Genomic DNA, 24130 nt, shown 5'->3' with positions numbered 1-24130 from the left:
ACTGGCTTCTTACCTAAATGATTAATTCTTGAAGAATTAACTACCAGCCACCTCATCCCACTAGCAACTGCCCTCGCCTTAACCACTTTACTAAGCCTAAAATTTTACATGCACTTAACTTATACTAAGCTTCCCGTCTTGGCCGCAGGAATTACAATGCTACTAACAGATCAAAACCTAAACACATCATTTTTTGACCCAGCAGGAGGAGGATACCCAATTCTCTACCAACACCTATTTTGATTTTTTGGTCATCCAGAAGTATGCATCCGCATTCTCCCTGGCTTTGGCATAATTTCCCATATCGCCACATACTATGCAGGGAAAAAAGAACCATTCGGCTACATAGGTATAGTGTGAGCCATAATATCAATTGGCTTTCTAGGCTTCATTCTGTGGGCCCACCACGTATTTACCGTAGGTGTGGACATTGACACCCGAGCCTATTTTACCTCAGCCACAATAATTATTGCCATTCCTACTGGAGTAAAAGTTTTTAGTTGACTCGCAACCCTTCACGGCGGAACAATTAAATGGGATGCTGCTATATTTTGGGCCCTGGGATTCATTTTTTTGTTTACGGTAGGCGGCCTTACAGGTATTATTTTAGCCAACTCCTCATTAGATGTTATTCTTCATGATGCCTACTATGTAGTTGCCCATTTCCATTATGTCCTATCAATAGGAGCTGCATTTGCAATTATATGTGGATTTGCCCACTGATTTCTGCTCTTTACAGGTTATACTTTGCATTCCTCATGAACAAAAATTCAATTTGGCATAATATTTACTGAGGTCAACATGACATTCTTTCCACAACATTTCCTCGGATTAGCGGGCATGCCCCGACGTTACTCCGACTATCCAGAGGCATACACCTTCTGCGATACTATTTCATCAGTTGGCTCCTTAATTTCACTGACAGCAGTAATTATAATAATATTTATTATCTGCGAAGCTCTGGCAGCTAAACATTAAGTACTTACCCTTGAATTAACAAACACAAACTTGGAATGACTTCTCGGCTGCCCGCCCCCATATCATACCTACAAAGAAACAACCTATGTACAAACCTCAAGGGAGGGGGAACGTGAACCAGCTCTAACCACTTTCAAGCCAGTCACACAGCCTCTTAAGTTTCTCTCCTTATGAGGTCCTAGTAAATAAATTGCATAGCTCTGTCAGCGCTAAATTATAGATCAATCAAGCCTATGTGGCACACCCAGCACAACTAGGCTTCCAAAATGCAGCCTCCCCCATTATATAAGAACTTCTTCACTTCCCTGACCATGTATTAATAATTGTTGTTTTAATCAGTGCCTTGGTACTACATATTATTAGTCTAATATTATCAACAAAACTCACACTAATACTATAGATGCCCAAGAAGTGGAAATAATCTGAATTATCCTCCCCACAATCATTTTACTCCTAATTGCACTCCCCTCCCTCCAAATCCTTTATTTAATAGATGAAATTAACAACCCTCTTTTAACTATTAAAGCCATTGGCCACCAGTGATAACGAAGCTACGACTATACAGACTATGAAAATCTGCTGTTTGACTCCTACATAGTCCCAACATGTGACCTACATCCCGGAAATTTCCGCCTACTAGAAGTTGATCATCGAGTTGTAGTCCCAAGAGAATCCCCCATCTGAGTTTTAATCTCAGCAGAAGATATCCTGCACTCATGGGCAATTCTAGCACTCGGCATTAAAACAGATGCAGTCCCAGGTCAATTAAATCAAACAACCTTAATTACATCTCACCCGGGCCTATTTTATGGCCAATGTTCAGAAATTTGCGGATCAAACCACAGCTTTCTACCTATTGTAGTAGAATCTACACCCCTCAAATACTTCGAAGCATGATCTAAAATAACAATCTCCTCATCACTAAGAAGCTAACTTACAGCACTAGCCTTTTAAGCTAGAGAGGGAAATCTGCTTCCCTTAGTGACGTGCCTCAACTTAACCCAGACCCCTGATTCCTAATTTTCATGCTAGCCTGAGCAACCCTTATTGGTATAATAATGACATCAGGGCAAGTCCTTTGCCCATGCAGTTTGAAATCAAAACTGGGACAAGGCATTGCAGGCACCAATGGTCAACTGTGCCAGCAAACCCAGTTTCCTGTGCCTGCGTGGTTTGAAATCAAACCACGTAAGCAAAGGCACAGGACTTCGTTGGCACTGCCAATCAGCTGATTGGTGGTGCCAGCAAACCTGCTTTCAGTAGGGAACTGCATCTTTACCTATCCCACAGGTGTACCTGGTTTGGGGAAGGTGGCTTTGCAGGTCAAATTAGGATGCCTGAGCAGGCCAGAAACTCCACAGAGCTGCTGTAGACCACATTTCACTTGGACACTCTCCCATTTTGCACCAACTGAAGCCTTTTGTAATCCCCACTCCATGCTATGTAAATATTTGGGTCTCACAGGCTTAGAGTGCTTATTATTCATTTATTATTAAATTGATAATCCCACCTGGCCTCCAAAGGAGCCCTGGAGAACACAGAACTGTATCATATCCAAGTCTGAACCTACATGGGCCAAGGTACCATTCCGTTATGGGTTCTCCTAGGCAGTATATAAAAGAAGTTAGGGACAAACTTTATTGGAGAACCAGACCACCCATGAGGAGTTTGGATTACCCAGCAATAGACATTCTATTCCAGGCATCCCCAAACTCGGCCCTCCAGATGTTTTGGGACTACAATTCCCATCATCCCTGACCACTGGTCCTGTTAGGTAGGGATGATGGGAGTTGTAGTCCCCAAAGAGTTGGAGAGCTGAGTTTGGGGATGCCTATTCTATTCTGTTGACCAGTTTCTACAGAACAGCCTCTGTGAATCCAGAATCCAGCCACATCCAAGTTAGAATTTGGGATGTACAATAGCCAATTGGCTAGAACACTTATAAAGGTTAGGAATACCAACTTTCAGTCTACACAGTATAAAAATGAATGGGATCTACTGGGAGGGAGAAGCGAGATATGCAGAGAAGCCACCCACTGGATCAAGGCAACTTTAACTTTAGCAAGGGCTCTAGTAAAATATAAAATCTAATTAATATACTCACTCCAAGACAGACTTTCTAGCAACAAAAACTTTTCCGTGTTCTGGAGGTGCTCTTAATTCCCTGTGAAAAGAACAAATATTCAGCAACAAATCAACATATCAACTCTGCTTCAGGCTCAGCCAAGAACCAACATACTTGCTTTTGAAGCCACCATTTTTCTCTGAGCACACGGCTGAGAAGGCAGGGGGCGAAGTCTCAAGCTGCACAGACTTTGCAATCAAGCCATTTATGAATTCTGTAAAGTGGCTGTCGATCCGCTGCATGAAAGCTGGCTTCATTTGCTGATAAAATTTGGAGGAAGGAAGGAATAAAAAAGAGAGCACCTTAAGTATACAGTGGTACCTTGGGTTACATACGCTTCAGGTTACACACTCCGCTAACCCAGAAATAGTGCTTCAGGTTAAGAACTTTGCTTCAGGATAAGAACAGAAATCGGGCTAAGTATTGCCTGGAATTTGCCTGCTAAAATGGCATGTTACTCTTTACCTTCAAATGCAAGGCTGACTTCCTAACACCATGCTAACAACAAATCATGAACGTGTCTCATTTCCTGACAACTGACGACATATTCTTGGACCCCAGTCAAAGTCACAGCCAGTGGGGACAATGGTCAGCGCTGATAGGACTTCCTAGTCCAGCAACATCTGGTTCCCCATTCCTGGTTTAAGCCACCTATCAGCAGCTCCCCAAGAATGAGGAAGCAAAGTCGCCAACTGCAGAGCCTTTCTAAGAAAATCATAGTTAGCCTAGCTGCCTCCCATCTTGCTTACACTCAACATATCTGACAGAAATCTGACCAGAAAACTGACTTGTTCTGCAAGAGCTTTTTGTTTTGTTTTTGTTTTACTAGTCAAATACCAACCATATGCAAAACACGTTCTATTACTCTATTAAATTTAAGGAAAGTTGACAAGTCCGAGAATAGGATATAAGAAGGCACCATGGTCACTCACAAAATGCTCAGTTCTGGTTAACTCGCCACCATACACACAAAGATTATTTAAAAATGAACAGCTAACAGTTTAATGAAGTTGCTTCAGAGGTGGTGCCCTGGCCAGCAGAACCCAACAAAAAGGTCTCTCACAACTCTTCCCAATGGAGGGAAGAATGTCTAAAGAAATTAAACAGGGAAACACATTTCACTTAGGATTTCCCATGCATTTTTTGAAGTTTAGCACTAAGATTGCTTTGATGTGGCATTTTATTTGGGCGGCAGGGGCAAGGGCAGCAACAGCAGAGAGGAATATTCTTGTACTTCCAGAGTTATTAAAAAACAGAAGCTGTGATGGCTGACATTAAGAAGAGCAAACAAGTGTGATAGGAAGTTTCTTGGCTGCTTTGCTGAGCGCAGGGTGTTCACAAAGCACAGGGTGTTTTGTTTGTTTGTTTACAAATTAAAGGGCTGATTGATCTGCCATTGCCAAGCTCCACACAGTCAACAAAGAATGATGCCAAGAGAGAGTGAAAAATACCGTATTTTTCACTCTATAAGACGCACCAGACCACAAGACGCACCTAGTTTTTGGAGGAGGAAAACAAGAAAAAAAATATTCTGAATCTCAGAAGCCAGAACAGCAAGAGGGATTGCTGTGCAGTGAAAGCAGCAATCCTTCTTGCTGTTCTGGCTTCTGGGATAGCTGCGCAGCCTGCATTCGCTCCATAAGACGCACACATATTTCCCCTTACTTTTTAGGAGGGAAAAAGTGAGTCTTATAGAGCAAAAAATACAGTAAACAAAGAGAAAGAACCAAGAGAAGGGAAAGCAAGCTACAGGGTTTCTGCTGCACAGGGCAAACAGCACCTGAACAACAACAGAGTTCTTGCTTTCAATGTAGCCCTGGGAATTAGCCTGGGGAAAGAGGTCACCTGCTGTTATCCATGCACATATTGCAGACACGGCACCAAAAGGAAAGGACTTTGCGGCTCCTTTTCCCTGAGGCAGTTGATATGCTGGCAAGACCTGTTGGGCTTCGCTGCTGCCCCACCTGAAACTAGGAAGATGTATCCTGCTCTTCTCTATCTGCTCACTACCAGGAAAAAGTCGGTAGGTGGATAAGCCGATTCCCAGGGAAGCTTCTCCACCATCTTCCCACTATTTAATTCCTGATAAGTTCAAAGACTCAAAAGGGTACCCAGCAATAGTTTCAGAGCCACTTGCGAATCCTCCCTACAGTCCAAAGCAGTAGCATGCCGGAACAGCCTAATCCCACAGCCTTCCAGTCCCACTTTACCAAAACATGGATATGCAGCTCTTGCGGTTCTAGCTGCACTAAATATGAGCAGCAATGCTTTGGCTAGTGATGGATAGCCAGTCTGTGAGACTTCCTTCTTCTTAAAATAAAAGACTTTTATTTTTCACACGCAACAGCAAATATCTGAGAACTTATCTGCTTTCTCATGCACTCACAATTCTCTTTTGTCCTGCTTTTTCTTTTAATGCAATTAAACACACATTTCTCTCTCAATATTTCTAAATGCATTTTGATATGCTTTCTTAGCGAAGAACTGGAATATTTGAGAAAGGTGGAAGTGGGTGAATGGTTTAAGTTTCAATCTGGCCAGGAGGGGCAGATCAGGTTGTTATTGTTGGCATCCATCTGTCTCAAGAGACAATGGAGTGTGCCTCCGGGGATCAAACCAAATCAGGTTATTCATACTGGAATTCACAAAGAATGAATTCCTTAAGCATCCCACTTGCTAACAGACTAGAGGAGGAAAGCAGCCCAGCCGCCATCTGTGCCCTACAACAGCAGCTGAAGGTTTCTAAGGCATCAGACAAAAGCATGAACATTTGAAGGGCTGGGGATAATAATAGTACAAAGGACTGTAATGGTTCAAATAAAATAAAATGTCAGAAGCCCTAGTTTTGATTTTCTGAGGAAGCATGATTAGATAGTTCTCCAGTTTATAAGAGCTCACAGGAAAGTGAGCATTGTTTATAATTTTTGCATTTGAGGAAATCTTTCAGCAGTCCCAGTTTCAGTGACTCCCAATTTACAGGATTTAGGATTTCTAACAGACCCTTACTATGCATAGATCTGTCACAAATGGGAGGTTTCTTTTGCTGTCTAGGGATTCCTCCTTGTCAACTCATATTAACTACAATTCAGATAGGTTTACCTCAGCCTCCACCAAAAGCTGCATCTTTCGAGTGACCGAATGGTCAACGTCAACATGACCTAAGAGGGAAAAAACAAACCGTTGCTGTATTTTCAATGATAAATACAATAAATAAATAAATAAATATAAGTTGTCCGCAAGTCTGAAAGGCAAAACAGGAAAAGCAAGCAAACTGGAAATTTAAAGTATTTTAATATCAGTGCTGCAAATAAGTCCACAAATGTTACTAGCCCTCAAAATTTCACTTATTCCCCTCCCCAGAGGTACCTGTATTAGTTGTCCGCTACTGACCAAAAGGAAAAACAACCTATTCCAATTTCGCTTCCTAGAGTGCATTAAAACCATAGTTAATTGAAAACTGTTTGAAAACTGTTTCATTTCTTTCAAAAACTTCCAGATTTTGGAGGTTCAAAGGGTAGCACTGAGTTGTTTGAATGCCCTTCCTTTCAGTAATGTTCCAATGCCAACCATCCAATGCCAATGCCAACCATCTCCTAAATCAGGAGGGGGTCAGAAAAAGCTCAATATGGAGGCCAAATGGCCAAAATATTGGGAGATTCTGGAACAAGAAGGTGACAAATTGAAATTGCAGAGTTTTGAGAAACTAAAAGATAAAGTGCAAGACTGGCTTCATAATTATCAAATAAGGGAGGCTTATAATATGGATAAAAAAATTGGTTTCCAGGTGGAAAAATCAAAATTGGAAACAGAACTGTTAGATCCCAAAACTAAGATACTTTCAAGAATGTATAATTTGCTGTTGAAATGGAATACACAGGATGAAACGGTTAAATCTGTTATGATAAAATGGGCACAAGATGTTGGACATAACATAATGTTTGCTGACTGGGAGCAGTTGTGGACCACAGGTATGAAATTTACGGCATGTAATACCCTAAGAGAGAATATTATGAAAATGATATACAGGTGGTACATGACACCAGTCAAGCTTGCAAAAATATATCACTTGCCCGATAATAAGTGTTGGAAATGTAAGGAAAATGAAGGTACATTCTTTCACCTTTGGTGGATGTGCCCAAAGATTAAGGCTTTCTGGGAAATGATCTACAATGAAATGAAAAAGGTATTTAAATATACCTTCCTGAAGAAACCAGAAGCCTTTCTCCTGGGCATGGTCGGCCAATTGGTGCCAAAGAAGGACAGAACTTTTTTAATGTATGCTACAACAGCAGCAAGAATACTCATCGCGAAGTATTGGAAGACACAAGATCTACCCACCTTGGAAGAATGGCAGATGAAAGTGATAGAATATATGGAACTGGCAGAATCCACGACCAGGGAGAAGAGTTGGTGGAAGAAAATTGGAAGAAATTTAAATACTATCTGCAGAAACACTGTAAAATTAATGAATGTTAAAATGATGCAGGATTGAAATGAGATGGTTTTAGTAACAAAGTTAAAAGAATATGCAAAAAAGGATTGATAATTAGATGAAAATATTATGTTAAGATTTATAATTAAGATAAAAACAAAGAGGGAAAGGATTTGCTGAATTAACTATGTGAACTGGAATACAAAAAAGGGAGGTGTGAGGAGGTCAGGAAACGAGTAATTGAAATATAAGACACGAAAAGATTGATTTGTTTTTAATTGTTTTTTTATTTTTCACATATTTTTTACCTTTTTTGTATCTTTTTTCTTTTTCTTTTTTCTTTTTCTTTTCTTATATTGTAATTTTCTTTGTTTGTAAAATCTCAATAAATATCTTCTAAATCAGGAAGGGGTTTGCATTGGAATCGCTTGCTAAAACAAAGCAGGGAGTTTTCATGCAAAGCCCTTCCTGAATCCTGAAATGGCCTTGCAAGCCACATTGGACCCCTAATGGGCAAATCTTATTCTACAGGCTGAAAAGATAGAGGCAGTTTTGCCCTCCCAGACTTTAAATTATATTATGAAGCTGTATGTTTGGTATGGATTAGGGACTGGATGAAGTTGGAAAAGCAAGAAGCATTAGAACTGGAAGGGCATGACAATAGATTTGGTTGGCATGCATATCTATGGTATGGGAAAGGGAAAGTACATAAAAGTTTTTATAAGCACATAATTAGGAAATCACTAATGAGAGTATGGGAGAGATATAAAGATTTATTAGAACAGAAGACTCCTTGGTGGCTTTCACCACACGAAGCTTTACTGCTCAAATCACTTGGAAAGAAAGGAAAGTGGCTTACATATGCTGACTTGTTAAAGGATCAAGAAGGAAAATGGAAATTAAGAGATCATTTTCAGAGTTGGTTACATTATTGGCAACTACACGAGATATACAGAGAAGATAACAAGAAAGGATTCAGTTATACGACATCTAGATTTCAGAAGGAAGTTGTGGAAGGGAAAGTAAAGTTGCTGAAAGGCGCATATAGTATTCTGCTAGAATGGGAAACAAAAGATGAGGAGGTGAAACCCGTCATGATTAAATGGGCACAAGATATAGGCTATAACATAATGTTTGAAGATTGGGAAAGATTGTGGAAAATTGATTTAAAATTTACAGACTGTTCTTTACTGAAAGAAAGCTACAGTGGTACCTCGGGTTACATACGCTTCAGGTTACATACGCTTCAGGTTACAGACTCCGCTAACCCAGAAATAGTACATCAGGTTAAGAACTTTGCTTCAGGATGAGAACAGAAAGCATGCTCCGGCGGCGCAGCAGCAGCAGGAGGCCCCATTAGCTAAAGTGGTGCTTCAGGTTAAGAACAGTTTCAAGTTAAGAACAGTCCTCCAGTACGAATTAGGTACTTTGTCACGGCTAAAATGGCCGCTGTTTCTTTAATGCGAATAAAGCTGGGTCAGCATGACTCAGCGGTCTGCACCAAGTTGTATATATAAGTGAGAAATGTTAGTTTGTTGCTGAGGCTGGTGTTTGGGTTGGTTGGTGCTGGTGTGTGGAGTTATTCAGTCGTGTTTTTGCACAAAGACTTTTAAGAATAAAACTCTGCAAGGATATTCTCGTGGACTCTTTTTGTGCCGACAAGGGTCCGAGGACCAGGCTGAAGAGGCAAAGGGAGGTCAGAACCTTTTCCTCCTTTTTTTTTTGCTTTTTACAAACACTGACAGGTTATGGGCCCAGTGTTTCTGAGCATGTGCAGAGTGCAAAACGACTGACAGCATCTCAGCAGGGAGCTGGTGAGTCCTGGTGGTGTATGGAGCCGGTGGCTGTGCATTGGAGCAGTTGGTGGCAAGCTGTAACTGTCTGCAGCGACGCTGGAGCAGCTAGGATCTGAGGACCAGAAAAGCACTCAGCGTCGGCTACTGGAACAGTTTGAACTGCTAGAGGACCACAGTAGGCGACTCACAGAGCGGCTACACCAGTTGCAGAGTCAGGCGGGACCTGAGGGTCAACAGAGGCAGCAGCTAGAAGCCGGTGAGTGCCAGCCAGGACCATCTAGTGGGACTCTAAAGAGAGAGTCTGGAGAGTTTGCTGGAGGCCCCACAGAAGGGGCTCAGCAAGCACCAGCAGAGATGGCAGATTTCCAGTCTTCCCAAGTTGTAAATATTGGGGGGGGCATCCCTTTTGAACTTCTCTCAGAAAGCAACTGGCTGAGTTGGTCAATTAAAATGCAGCAGTTGTTAAGGAGAGATGGACTATGGGACTGTGTTGAAACTGAGGTTTTGAGGACTGACTCTGCTGAGAAAAAACGGCTAGATGAAAGGGCTCGTGCCCAAATTATGCTGTTTTTGAGCAACTCTCTGTTATTGCATGTAGCAAATGCCAGCACAGCGTTTGAGTGCTGGAATTTATTAAGGGCAATGCATGTCAGAGAAACTGCTGGAACTATAATTTCTCTGACCAGAAGGCTGTTCAGGACTGTTATGAAAGAAGGTGAGAGTTTGGCAACTCATCTTCAAACGCTGAAATCTCTGTTTCTTCAACTACAGCAGAGAGGTAAGCGTTATGATGAGACTGACCAAACCTACATTATTCTTTCAAGTTTGCCTGAAAGCTGGTTGCCCGTGATTAACAGCATGGAGAGTATGCGTCCCCGAGATCTGACCCTTGAGTATGTGGTTGGAAGATTGACCGAAGAAGCAGAAAGAAGGTCAGATAAACAAGCTGAACTCCAAGAGCGGAGGAGTTACAGTCGAGGGGGCCAGCAGCAGAATCTGCCAATGGAGCAACGCCAAGGTTTGGACTTGGCCATGGCAGTGAGGAGATGCTATAGATGCAACCAACCCGGGCATCGCCAACGTCAATGCAGGGCAAGACTTCCAGGAGACGACGTGGAGCAGAGACAGCAATCAACGCAGAAACGTAAGCAGAAGGGGTTCTCTTCAGAGAAGAAGAACACGCGTTCTGCTCAGTTTGTTTCAGCATTTTCTCGAGAGGAGAGGAAGATACCTCGAGGAACATGGTTGCTGGACTCTGGGAGCAGCAGGATTATCTGCAACAGTCGGGAGGACTTTAAGACCCTGGGGAAGCCAGCTGATGGAAAAGACTCAATTTATCTTGCTGATGGTCGTAGAAGCAAGATTGATGGCCAGGGAACATGTTTCCTGCAGTGCTTGAACACTACTCTACCAGAGACTCTGTTTGTCAGCAGTTTGGACTATTGTTTGCTGTCTGTAAGCTGTTTGATTAATGCAGGGTATAGTGTTAACTTCACACGGGATGGCTGTCTGATAAAGAATGGAACTCAGGTATGTGGCCATGCAAAGTTGGAAAATGGGCTATATGTAATGCAGGACAAGCCTGTTAAAGCAGCCCAGGTGGTTCAGGATAATTTGCCAGTTCATAAGGGGTGTGTACATGAACTGCACAGAAAACTGGGTCACGCCAATTTCTGTGTGCTTTCAGAGATGCAAAAGGTGTGCAAGAACCTAAAAGTAAACAGCTGTAACTGTTTCCTAGATTGCAATGTATGTAAAATGGCCAAATCTAAGAGGAAGCCTGTGGCTTCTAAAAGTGACAGAGTATCTAAAGAGGTTTTAGAACTTGTCCATTGTGACGTGATAGGCCCTTTTCCACAGAAGACTGAAGGAGGCGCCAGATATGCTTTTCTGGTAATTGATGATAAATCACGTTTTAGTTGGTTGTTTTTGTTAAAGCAGAAATCTGAGTGTTTCCCCACATTCAGAGAATGGGTTGCCCAAGCTGAAAAGCTCTTCGCTCGCCCTGTTGTGCAGTTGCAAACAGATGGGGGTGGAGAATTTCTGAACAAACAATTTGGGACATGGTTGCGACGTAAGGGGATCACTCATCGTTTGACTAACCCTTATAGCCCTGCTGAAAATGGTCTGTGTGAAAGACGTGGGGCTGTAATACAGTCAGTAAAGGACTGCCTGCTAGTGGATGCAGGATTGGGTCACAACCATAGGCTGTGGGGCGAGGCTTTTCTGACAGCGAACTTTTTGATTAATAGAACCTGGTCTAGCTCTATAAAAGATATTCCTTATCGTGTGTTGTTTGGGAAAGAACCAGAGTGGACAATGCTCCATAACTGGGGTGCTTGGGCACATGTAAACATCCCCAAAGCTCAGCGCCAGAAAGGGGGTGCTAGAGCGCAGAGACTGCGGTTTGTGGGATATCAGTCCTATGGCAAAGGGTGGCGTTTCAATTTACGCCCAGGACGAGTGGTTCTGTCACGAAGTGCAGACTTCGCTGACCAGGACAGATGGACTGTGATCCATGCCAACCCAGATTGCCTACTGCCCCTGCAAGTAAGAGAAGAGGCTTCTTCTCAGCCATTGGCAACGCAGGAGCAGGAGGAGGAGGAGGCACAGATTTCCCCAAAAGATGTGGCAAAAGATAATACTTCTCTAGAGGAAGAGGAAGAAGAGCCAGAGATAAGGGGGGAAGAAGAAGTAATAGTGCCTAGGCGCTCCCAGCGTTCAAACAAGGGTGTACCTCCTCAGTGTTTAACCCTAGGAGGAGTGAGAGTATGCAATGTGAGTTGTGTGGAACCACAAAGTTATAATGAAGTCTTAGACTTACCCCCTGGGGAACGTGCTTTGTGGGAACAAGCTATGAAAGAAGAAATGGACTCTTTTAAACGTAACAAAGTGTTTGAGGTCATAATGCCGCCACCTGGTGGCAGAGTGGTGTCATGCAAGTGGGTTTACAAAAGGAAAACCCTTGCATCTGGGGAACCACGTTTTCGAGCCAGATTAGTAGCCAGAGGGTTCACTCAGATTAAAGGGGAGAGTTATGACGAAGTGTTTTCTCCCACTGTAAAGAGTGAAACTTTTCGCTTAATGCTTTCCATTGCTGCTGTAAGACAACTAGCAGTGCACCATTTTGATGTTGATGCTGCATATCTGCATGCAAATTTAGACCATGAAGTATTAATGAGACAACCCCCTGGGTTTGAAGAGGAGAATGGTGCAGTCTGGCGTTTGAGAAAGGCTGTTTATGGTCTCAAACAAAGTGGAAGGTGTTGGAACCAGTGTTTAAATGAAGCCCTTGTAAAACTTGGTTTTAAAAGGAGTGTGGCTGATCCATGCCTGTACACCAAGGGATCAGGCAACAAATATCTAATGCTCTTAGTCTTTGTTGATGATTTGCTTGTGGCAGGGAGTTCCACAGATGAGATCCAGAAGCTCACAAGTCAACTGGAAAAGAGGTTTAAGCTTAAAGCCTTGGGGCCTGTAAGCAATTACTTGGGAGTAGAAGTAAGGCAGGAAGCTGATGGAAGCTTCCTATTGAGTCAGAAAGAGAAAATTCTTCGTTTGATAGAGCAGTTTGGCATGGAAAACTGCAAGCCAGTTCAGACTCCCATGACACCAGATTTCCCAAAGACAGTGTGTGATGATAAATTTGGTCAGCCTGAGTTGTATCACTCAAAAATAGGATCACTGTTATATTTAAGCCAGTGGTCAAGGCCAGACATTGCATGTGCTACAAATGTTCTGAGTCAACGTGTATCTAAACCCAGTACTGCTGATTGGTGTGCTTTGAAAAGGCTTATCAGATATCTAAAGGGGACATTAAATGTATGTTTGAAGATATCTAGTACACAAGACGAAAAACTAGAAGTATTTGTTGATGCGGACTGGGGAAGCTGTGTAGCTACCAGAAAATCTACAAGTGGAATGGTTATGATGTTTGCCAATTCCATAATTGGATGGAGGTCAAAGAAACAAGGATTTGTTGCAACCTCATCCTGTGAGGCAGAATATGGGAGCCTGTCGCTAGCATGCAATGAAATCATGTGGTTTATACAGATACTAAAAGATCTAGATTGTAAAGTTGATTTGCCTATCCAAGTGTATGAAGATAGCCAATCGTGCATTGCATTAGCGGGCTCAGAAATAATGAAATCCGCATCAAAACATATTGCTATCCGTCATGCGAATGTTAGAGATTGTGTACAGAATGGGGTAATCAAACTGGAGTATTGTCAATCACAAGATAATATTGCTGATTTGTTCACCAAGCCTTTGCCAGCAACATGCCATAATGAACTGATGACAAAACTGGGTTTATGTATGTAATGTATGTATGTATTGTTTCTGTTGGGGTTTTTCGCATTTAAAGAAACAGAAGGGGTGTCACGGCTAAAATGGCCGCTGTTTCTTTAATGCGAATAAAGCTGGGTCAGCATGACTCAGCGGTCTGCACCAAGTTGTATATATAAGTGAGAAATGTTAGTTTGTTGCTGAGGCTGGTGTTTGGGTTGGCTGGTGCTGGTGTGTGGAGTTATTCAGTCGTGTTTTTGCACAAAGACTTTTAAGAATAAAACTCTGCAAGGATATTCTCGTGGACTCTTTTTGTGCCGACAAGGGTCCGAGGACCAGGCTGAAGAGGCAAAGGGAGGTCAGAACCTTTTCCTCCTTTTTTTTTGCTTTTTACAAACACTGACATACTTAACCCGAGATACCACTGTATATGAAAATGATGTATAGATGGTATATAATACCAGTACAGATAGCAAGAATGTACAAAACTGGCTCAAATATATGTTGGAAATGTAAGAAAAAAGAAGAGACTTTTTATCATATGTGGTGGGATTGTAGTGAAATTTTAAAACATTGGGAAATGATATACAATGAATTGAAGAAAATGTTCCAATTAACATTTGTAAAAAAGCCTGAAGCATTTTTGTTAGGGATTGTAGGAAAAGACCTGCCAAGGAAATTGAAGAACATATTCATGTATGCAACAATGGCGGCAAGAGTCTTAATAGCACAAGGATGGAAGAATGAAGAAATCCTGACAAAAGAACTGTGGCAAGGGAAATTGATGGACTATGTGGAACTGGCGGAATTGACGCACAAACTGCATGATAAGGCCAACTGTGACTTTAAAGAAGAATGGGAACCTTTTACAAAGTACTTAAAGAAACAACAAAATGAACTGGACTCCTTGGCAGGTTTTAAATAAACAAACACAAATTTATTATTGGTAGCTTATAGACAGATATGTATTATTGGTAACATATAGACAGATAATGTTAAGTTGTGGGTTGACATAGCAGCCGGCATAGCGATTTCTTCAAGTAGCTCTTTATTTTGTAAGCTGGAATAGAACTGACTGCAAACAGCTCAGCGGGCCTGCTTTTATAGGCAGCCGGCTGTCAACATTGTAACAACAACAGCCCAGAGTTCCCGCCTAAAATAACTGCCGCGGACCTGAGTGAAAACTATCTACAGACCTGAGTGAAAACTATATACAGTATCCCCCTGTTGGCCCAGGGTGAAACTACACTACATAACAGATAAGTTAAGGATCTTTACAATTTTATAATATGCAGAGAATAATATGTGCTGAAAAACCAGAGAGAGGACCTGAGGGAAGTCCGGGCGGGGGTGGGTGGGAGGGTGGGTATGTCTTTGCTAAATTGTTATCCTGAAATTCTTAATAAAAAGTATTCAAAAAAAAAAAAAGATTATTCCACAGGCTGGAGCTTCACCACCCCCACATACCCTGTAAGGGAAAAGGTGTTTTTCCCCTCCTAAAATTAAAAATTTTAGTTGGTGAAAAGCATTTGAATTATACTTTTCTTTATACAGAGTGATAGGTAAAATAAACCTATCAAGGCAATAAGCAACTATTTTACTTTTAAAAGACAACTGAAGGCAGCCCTCTTTAGGGAAGTTTTTAATGTCTGATGCTGTGTTGTTTTTAATATTCAGTTGGAAGCCGCCCAGAGTGGCTGGGAAAACCCAGCCAGATGGGCAGGGTAAAAATAAATTATTATTATTATTATTATTATTATTATTAAATAGCACCAAGTTTAGCACTTGTTTTTTGTGCAGTTTTATACAAGAGTGTAAATCTCAATTTTAGTTTTCTTTGCTGTTCTTTCCTCATCTTCCTCTACCTCTGGGTATTGAAGGTTGCCTTTCACAACAGTCAGGAATCCAGTGGCCTCAGTAATTAGCACCAAGTCCTCCACAAAATGTACTGGATCATTGGCACTGTGACAAACATCTTTGAACATCATTTATTGCTACATCACATACATTGCCAAAGGTAGGTCTTAATTACTGCAACAAATATTAATTAATTGTTGCAACAAGCTCTGCAGACATGTGCAAGCAGGATGGTTAGCCACTGTTAACACACTTGTAACAGGGAAGACGTGCCAGAAATGTGCACACATGATGCCTCCCTCTTCAGTAGTTTCTGATGGGCATAGTTCCAAGAGGCAGGAGGAAAGAGGCTGCTTATTTATGTTGCACTGTGCATACACACTCCAAGCACCATACGCCTATGAAAGCTCATTTCTACATATCCCTCTTTATCTCCAAGCTCAAGAGGGCTGCATCAGGGACACTCACCTGGAACAATGATGCAAGTTGTCCTTGCTGTAGGCATGGAATACAGTGGTACCTCAGGTTACAAACACTTTGGGTTACAGACTCTGCTAACCCGGAAGTAGTACCTCAGGTTAAGAACTTTGCCCCAGGATGAGAACAGAAATGGCACGGCAGCGGTGCAGCAGCAGCAGGAGGCCCCATTAGTAAAAGTGGTACCTCAGGTTAAGAACGGTTTCAAGTTTCTTGGAGTTTTATGAAGAAGAATCTACAGGGGATGGGGGTAGGTCAAGGTTTTGAAAATGGTATAGGTGCAATTTATTCGGAACAAAAGGCGAAATTAATTGTGAATAACGTATCAGAAGAGTTTAAGATTGAGAAAGGAACACGACAAGGCTGCCCAATTTCTCCATTGCTCTTCATATTGGTCCTTGAGGTTTTGTTAAATATTATTAGAAAGGACCAAGAGATTAAAGGTATACAAGTGGGAGCTAAACAGTACAAACTGAAAGCATTTGCTGATGATTTCATATTGACTTTACAGGAGCCAGAACTTAGTACTAAAAGGGTACTGGAACTGATTCAAGAATTCGGACAGGTAGCAGGTTTTAAGTTGAACAAGATGAAAACTAAAGTTTTAGAGAAAAAATTAACTGTGAATGAGAGAGAGATGTTTCAGGAGGAGACAGGACTAACGTTGGTTAAGAAAGTTAAATATTTAGGGGTTAACATGACTGCTAAGAATGTGAACGTATTTAAGGATAATTATGAAAAATGTTGGATTGAAGTGAAAAAGGACTTAGAAATATGGTCAAATTTGAAGTTATCATTGCTAGGCCGAATTGCTGTGATAAAAATGAATGTATTGCCAAGGATGTTGTTTTTGTTTCAAACATTGCAAATCTTGGACAAGATGGATTGTTTCAAGAAGTGGCAGAGAGACATTTCCAGATTTGTCTGGCAGGGCAAGAAGCCCCGAATAAAATTTAAGATATTAACTGATGCTAAAGAAAGAGGTGGATTTGCCCTGCCAGACCTTAAACTTTATTATGAATCAGCTGCTTTTGCTGGCTGAGAGAATGGCTGCTTCTTGAAAACACTGATGTGCTGGATTTAGAAGGTTTCAATAATGCATTTGGTTGGCATGCATATTTGTGGTATGATAAGGTAAAAGTACATAAAGCGTTCAAAAACCATATTGTTAGAAAAGCATTCTTTAATGTTTGGATAAGATATAAGGATTTGTTAGAAAAGAAAACCCCAAGATGGTTGTCACCAATGGAAGCGAAGGCACAGAAAAAGCTCAATATGGAGGCCAAATGGCCGAAATATTGGGAAATTCTGGAACAAGATGGAGACAGAATAAAATTGCAGAGCTTTGAAAAATTGAAGAACAAAGTGCGAGATTGGCTCCATTATTATCATTATTACAATTTGGACAAAAAAGTTGGTTTCCAGGTGGAAAAATAAAAATTGGAAACAGAATTGTTAGATTCAAAAATTAAGGACTTGTCAAGAATGTATAACTTGCTGTTGAAATGGAACACTCAGGATGAAATGGTGAAATCAGCTATGATAAAATGGGCACAGGACGTTGGACATAACATAATGATGGCTGACTGAGAACAGTTATGGACCACAGGTATGAAATTTACGGCATGTAATGCTCTAAGAGAGAATTTAATGAAAATGATTTACAGGTGGTACATGACACCAGTCAAGCTTGCAAAAATTTATAATTTGCCCGAAAATAAATGTTGGAAAAGTAATGAGACTGAAGGTACATTCTTTGGTGGACATGCCCAAGGATTAAGACATTCTGGGAGATGATTTATAACGAAATGAAAAAGGCATTTAAATATACCTTCCTGAAGAAACCAGAGGCCTTTCTCCTGGGCATGGTTGGCCAATTGGTGCCAAAGAAGGACAGAACTTTTTTTATGTATGCAACAACAGCAGCAAGAATACTCATCGCGAAGTATTGGAAGACACAAGATTTACCCACCCGGGAAGAATGGCAGATGAAGTTGATGGACTATATGGAACTGGTGGAAATGACTGGCAGAATCCGAGACCAGGGAGAAGAGTCGGTGGAAGAAGACTGGAAAAAGTTTAAAGACTATTTACAGAAATACTGTAAAATCAATGAATGTTAGAAAAATGTTGGAATGAAGTTATATGGCTTTAGTAGAAATGTTACAAGGAATTAAGTACAAATAGATTATTAATGTATTAAAGGGGAAAAATAAGCTTAGAATATGTTAAGATAATTACAGGACAGAAAACAGAGGAAGATGGAAAGGAATTGCTGAAACAGTTAACTGAAGTGGAACACAAAAAGGGAGGTGTGAGGAGGTCGTTGAAACAAGTGAATGAAAGATATTGAAATTGTTTAATGTGTCTTAAATTGTTTTTGTTTTGTTTTGTTAGTTTAGTGTTTTAGTGTTAGTGTTATGTAGTGTCTTTGTTTTTGTATTGTATTGTTTTATTTAATTTTCTTTTTTCCTTTGTAGTGTTTAAATTGTTGGAAAGTAATAAATATATATATATATTTTAAAAAGAACAGTTTCAAGTTAAGAACGGACCTCCAGAACAAATGAAGTTCGTAACCAGAGGTACCACTGTACCTAGATATCTTTTTGTATCATCACCTACTTTTGAGAGGCGTCTTCCATGAATACGGTCTTAAGAGTTAAAAGTAGGATTCCGTTCTGGTTGCTGTTGCCAATTCCTTCTTTCCCAATAGTTCCAGGCCACAGATCAAAATCTCACCCAACTCTTGCATTAAAATCACCCAGGAGGATGATTTTATCTTTCCTGGGCATCTCTGTTAAGATGGTATCCAGCTCCCTGACCACTAGCCATCCTGGGAGTTGGGAGTCCAACAATATGAGGACAAGTGGTTCTGCATCCCTGCCAGCTATGCCTCTCACCCTCGGAGCCCTCTGCAGCGATTTTAATCCATACAAACAAGATGGGAGCAACTACACGTCATCCTTCTGTGACAGAAGGATCTAAAAAGTCACGTACCTTGGCAAGAACCTTTGGGCAGGCATTGCCAGCAAGGGCTTCCCCTCTCCAACAGCTAATTGCCCAGTTGAAAGGTATCATGCAGAGACATCAACACACACAAACACAAACACACTCTGCAAGCCCTTTAGCCCTTGTAGAATGAAAGCTTTAAAGCGAAGCACACAGACACCATTCAAAGAAATTGTTTTGGGAGATTTGAGCCTGCTCCTACATTTAAGTGATTTTAGCCAATGAGTGAAGTCAGAGCTGTAACTGGCAAGTGCTGGAAAGAAATTCATCACACAAGCAATATCCATGTTGCAGAGGGAGTACTGTGCCTGAGGATGCATGGGCTGCTACCGCCCTGCAATGTAGCCTATTGTTGCTATACAGTGCTAAAATTACAGGGGAATCATAGAATTGTAGAGTTGGAAGGGACCACGAGGGTTATCTAGTCCAGGCTCTTACAATGCAGGCAGGAATCTTTTGCTCAGCGTGGGGCTCAAACCCACAACCCTGAGATTAAGAGTCTCGTGCGTTACCAACTGAGGAGAAGGCAGAGAAGGAGGCAGAAGTGCACGACAACCCTCCAGACTCTTGTGGGAAGGAATTTTAGGAAAACCAAGCAGGGAGCTGTTAAACAGATTGCAACAGCAACATGGGGTGGGGGGGTGATTAATTGCTTTCCCACCCATGGAGGGAAGCTGGAGGGTGGTTACTGCTGGTGTGAACACTTAAACGGGTATATTCACATCAAAGGCACAAAGGCCTTTTTTTTACTCGAAGAAAAGAGTGGCCATGTGACCTGAGTTAATAACATTGCCAATGTTTTTAAGACTTCATAACCAACAAGAAATCCTGATGGAAGGCACTGGTTGCTTTTTACCAATTTAATCCTGAGTTTATCCAAGCGTACAGAGGAGGGCAACCAAGATGATTAAGGGTCTGGAAACCAAGCCTTATGAGGAACGGTTGAGGGAGCTGAGTATGTTTAGCCTGGAGAAGAGGAGATGTGAAAAACCTTTTAAAATGTGGGCAGTTCCAGAATTTACATCATGCAAATGCCAGGGAAAACCATTTTAAGTTGTAACCAAAAGGAAAGGACTATATGTGTCCCACTGTTACTACACAATGCGCTGTTCCTGGCTGTGGAACCTCAAGAAGCACCTCTCCTAATTATCTTTACAATTGGAGATAAGATAATTGGAGATAAGAAGATTCATTATGCATGACAAACTGAATATGTCCCAAAATGGGATTCCATAAACAATTATTTTGGAATTTGCATTGATGGGTATTCCCCGCCCCCCTTTACACTGCCTTTCAAGACCTAACCTGGAGTCTTTCAAGTCTATTTTGTTTAGGACATCAAGTCAAGGAATTTGTGAACGAAGTAGTAATGATACAAAGGAGGACTTAAGAGAAAAGTCTATGAGGAATGATATCAATTTTCTGAACAAGGTGTCAAGCTGCTGCCAGTGACTTCCAGCTGCTTGCCCAGGAACGTATAAAGACAAGGGAATATTTCTTACTGTCCGCTTTTTATTCAGTATTTACAGAGAGAGGCTATAGAACCCAGCCTCTTGGATAATGGCATTGTCCCGAATCAATCTCCACCACACTCCCATCTCTCCCACTTCCTCATTCGCCATTCTCATCATCTCTCTTACAGGTGCTGCTATGTGCCCTCTGTCTTTGAGCTCTTTGCTCTCCTACTTTTAAGGCTCGCCGGGTTCTGGGAGATGGAAGGTCTGGGATGCTTTCTAATAACAACCTGTCAGCCGAGTGTTGTTCCGGCTCCCCCATGATTTCCCAGCTTTCCCCCTCATCTGCCTCTGAGCTGTGACCAAACCCCTGTTGTAAATCTATACTGTATTCCTCCTCCCCGGAAGGGTCAAGCTAGGGAGGCAGTCTCCAACATCCTCCTCTGACCAGTCTCTGACACAAAGTTGGTGGAACATGATGCTGGGGAGATGATAAAAGATGTAAGAAATCATATCTGTGATTGAAGATGGGAATGAACTGTATGAGATGTATGTAGGGCACTGGTTAAATTGTGGAGTAGGCACATGTTTCTTCCTCCTGTGGTTTCAGCATCCCATCGCTGGCAACATTGCCTTCTGATGCTACAGCCTTTGCCAACCTGGTTCCATGACATGTTTTGGACCACAACCCCCCATCCAAGCACCTTCACAAGGTTAGTGAAGGCTGTCCTAGTGCAACAATGCACATCTGTACACATAGCCCACCAGAAGTAGAACCCTGCGCAGGCTTCACATGCAGCACAGAAATTTGTAGGAGCAAAAGCAGTCCAGAGAATGAAGTATGGAGATGAAGAGGAGTCAGCTGGGGAAGCCTGGGATGAGAATCAACATCCTATACCCCTTTGAAATGTGTTTTATTTTCAAATTGACAGACCACAATTACGGCCATCGCTCAGCCTCCCAAAGGTCCTGTTCCCTGGAGACAGGGTCTGAGCTTTCAAACAGGACTGAGTTTACAATGTTGAGTGCTGTGAGGACAGAAAACAGGAGCAGCTTGAAAATACAATTTGCCAGCTATGCAAATTCATAATAACTCAATTCATCATTTCAGTTCTCAGCTATGGTTAGAATCCAGTGGTCATTGATATGACAGGTCCAGAAAGATTGGAAAGCCAAAATACATGTAACAAAGTTTTACTCATAGTAGACCCATTGGACATGGTGAACACTGGAAACAATCCATTATTTAAGAACTGAGGAAGAATTCGTATTTACTGTACTTCAGAACTTTTGTTCATTTGCAGATTCAAAATAAATCCACTGATAAATTATTATATTTATTCAGATAGGATTTCTGCAGTTACTGATGAAGAAATCTCATAAATGCATCTACACCAGGGATTGGCAACCTAAGGCCCGCGGGCAGGGAAAGGCTGGTTGGGCGAGTGGACCTCATTCTGCGCACACAAAGACTTGGTGGAACCCTACCTGACCACAATAACATGGTCTGAAGAGCAACTGCCTGTCAGAGTAAGCGGTACTGGGTCAGATGAACTGCTGGTGCAAGTCAGTAGAAGGCAGTTTCACACCAGCTTGAATTTGAATAAACAAGCTTAGCAATGAATGCCAGTATTCATATTTTGAGGCAAATATCTGGTAGCTGTTGAAACAAAAACTAAAACACGAATAATTTAGGTATAGATATGTTTCCTAGTCAGGTCATAAAAGTTCTCTAGAAGAATCCCCTCTGCTGGCTTCACAAATTTGGCACACAGCTAAAAGAAAACAAGTCAGGGAACAAATACAGTGCTAAGGTCAAGTTATTAGCACAAAGCAAACACGCTCAGAACTGGCTGAGTACCACGTTGAACTACACCACCAAGATACATGCACTGGATTGTAGTCAACAAAGTTTGATTCAGAATAAACCCACTGAACACGGTGAACACTGGAAACAATTGAATTCATATTTGCTTCAGATCTTTTGTTCACATGCAGATTTAAAATCATTTCACAGTTTATCATTTCATCTGCTAAATCAGATAAGATCTCTGCAGTTACTGATGAAGAAATCTCACCATTGCTTGATTGTGGGAAAGACCTGTCTGCTTCATGCCTCTTTGACAAGTCTTCTTTCTCTTCTGCAGTCTCATAAGTTGATCGGCGATTCCTTACGGAGGTATTTTCTTCACCCACCATTGTGTCAGGCTAACGCACTGTAGAGGAGAAAACTTACTCTTATGAAGTACCTCAGCTTTTTATGACCATGCACTTATCATTCTTTATTATATGATGTATAATTACAATCATTCTAAGAACCTCAGTGCTCTCTCAATCTTTCTTTTACAAAACAAGTCCCTAGGCCTCCTGGCTGCCAGAAAACATTTCTAAATACACCACTTCAGGCTGATGAAAGTTGTGAAAGTAGAGGATAGGGTTTGTTCAAAACCACAAATTGTTCCCTTCACTCTCTGAACCAGCTTTACTCAATCTTGGTTGGGTCCCCAGATGTTGTTGAACTACAATTCCCATCATCTTTGACCACAGGTCTTCCTAGCTAGGAAGGATGGGACTTGTATACATCTCAGGATGTATGGTTAAAAAGGCTGCCTTAAACTTATATCTTTCAAAATATTTGTTTTGGTTGATTATTAATGGAAGTTAAAATTGCAGGAAATGTTATCTGACCCGATCTTTGTTTCTTTAAAATCTTCCATAGGGATAAGATTTCGCCATTTGCAGCCCTTGTGTTTAAGGTGATATCTCAGTTTAGTGGGATAAATCACACATACACAGCACTTTTTTGCTGCCAGTTCTGATGATCCTTAACAAACCTTTTGCCCAACTACACAGCCCTTTCCCCAAGCTCTAAATAAACCAGAAATCGTACAAATAACCATAGTTTTCCATTTCATCCAAGTTAGAAAACTATGCTTCTCACTTCCCAGCTTGGAACCCGGTGGGCTCAGCCTTTACGCACGGAAAGGAGAGGAGGAAAAGGGGACCAGCAGGCTTCCTTCGCTCCTTCTCCTCTCGAAGGCGACCGGGAGATTCAGGAAGGGTACCTGCGCCCCCTCTCCAGCCTTTGACCACCTCTCGCCCCAGCCCGAGTCCCATCACCACCGTCCCCGGAGCGCCTACCTGAGTCTCCGTGTCTCTCTCCTCCTTGCGTCTTTTGCAGCTCCGCAATCGGAGGGGAGCGCTATATGGCTTGGCTCCTCCTCTGCCTTCGTCAGGGCATGTAGGCGAAAGAGGAGGCGAAGCCGGAGGAGGAGATGGGAACAAGATACGTCGCTGCCCCCTTTGGAAACAGAATGGGGGAGTAAATCACGCGGGGGGGGGCGGACCTTTGGTCCTCCAGATGTTGCCAAAGGACAACTCCCAGCATCCTTGGACATTGGCTATGCTTGCTAGAGCTGATGGGAGGTTGGGAGCTTTGAGGATGGGAGGTTGTTCAGCAACATCTGGAAGGACAATGGTTCAGCACACCTGGGCTAGTTAGCTAATCCAGCAGTGCTTATGTTTCAGTCGAACAGTGCCACCTAAAGGCACCTTGCAGAAAACTGTACAGTTAGGAGATAACGGTAATGATTCAAGGCAAGCTGACGCAGGAAACTGTCCCACGGCGTTTAATCCAGCTTGTGCCAAGGGAAGTGTTCGGAGTATGGCAGCCAACCTCATGAGATTTTTTGTGGGACTAGAATATGGCAACCCC

The 24130-nt window shown here is 41.9% G+C and overlaps 1 protein-coding gene across 1 annotated transcript in view; it reads right to left on the bottom strand.

Moving 5' to 3' along the window:
• LOC309371959 (sterol O-acyltransferase 1-like) overlaps positions 1–23714 on the bottom strand; it is a 45800-nt gene extending 22086 nt beyond the window's left edge. Inside the window, exons 1-5 of the mRNA XM_081915111.1 lie at positions 23557–23714; positions 22494–22631; positions 6203–6261; positions 3218–3363; positions 3083–3142 (exon numbers count right to left, since the gene is read on the bottom strand). Of these exons, the coding sequence (XP_081771237.1) occupies positions 3083–3142; positions 3218–3363; positions 6203–6261; positions 22494–22614 (386 nt within the window). The 5' untranslated portion in view covers positions 22615–22631; positions 23557–23714. The remainder of the gene's footprint in view (positions 1–3082; positions 3143–3217; positions 3364–6202; positions 6262–22493; positions 22632–23556) is intronic.
• Between the last annotated feature and the right edge of the window lie 416 nt (positions 23715–24130).

This window comes from Podarcis melisellensis (assembly GCF_964234715.1).
Source record: "Podarcis melisellensis genome assembly, chromosome: 6".
NCBI classification, from domain to species: Eukaryota; Metazoa; Chordata; class Lepidosauria; order Squamata; family Lacertidae; genus Podarcis; species Podarcis melisellensis.
The sequence above is the reverse complement of the archived record's forward strand: the minus strand, read 5'-3'. Positions and strand labels throughout refer to the sequence as shown.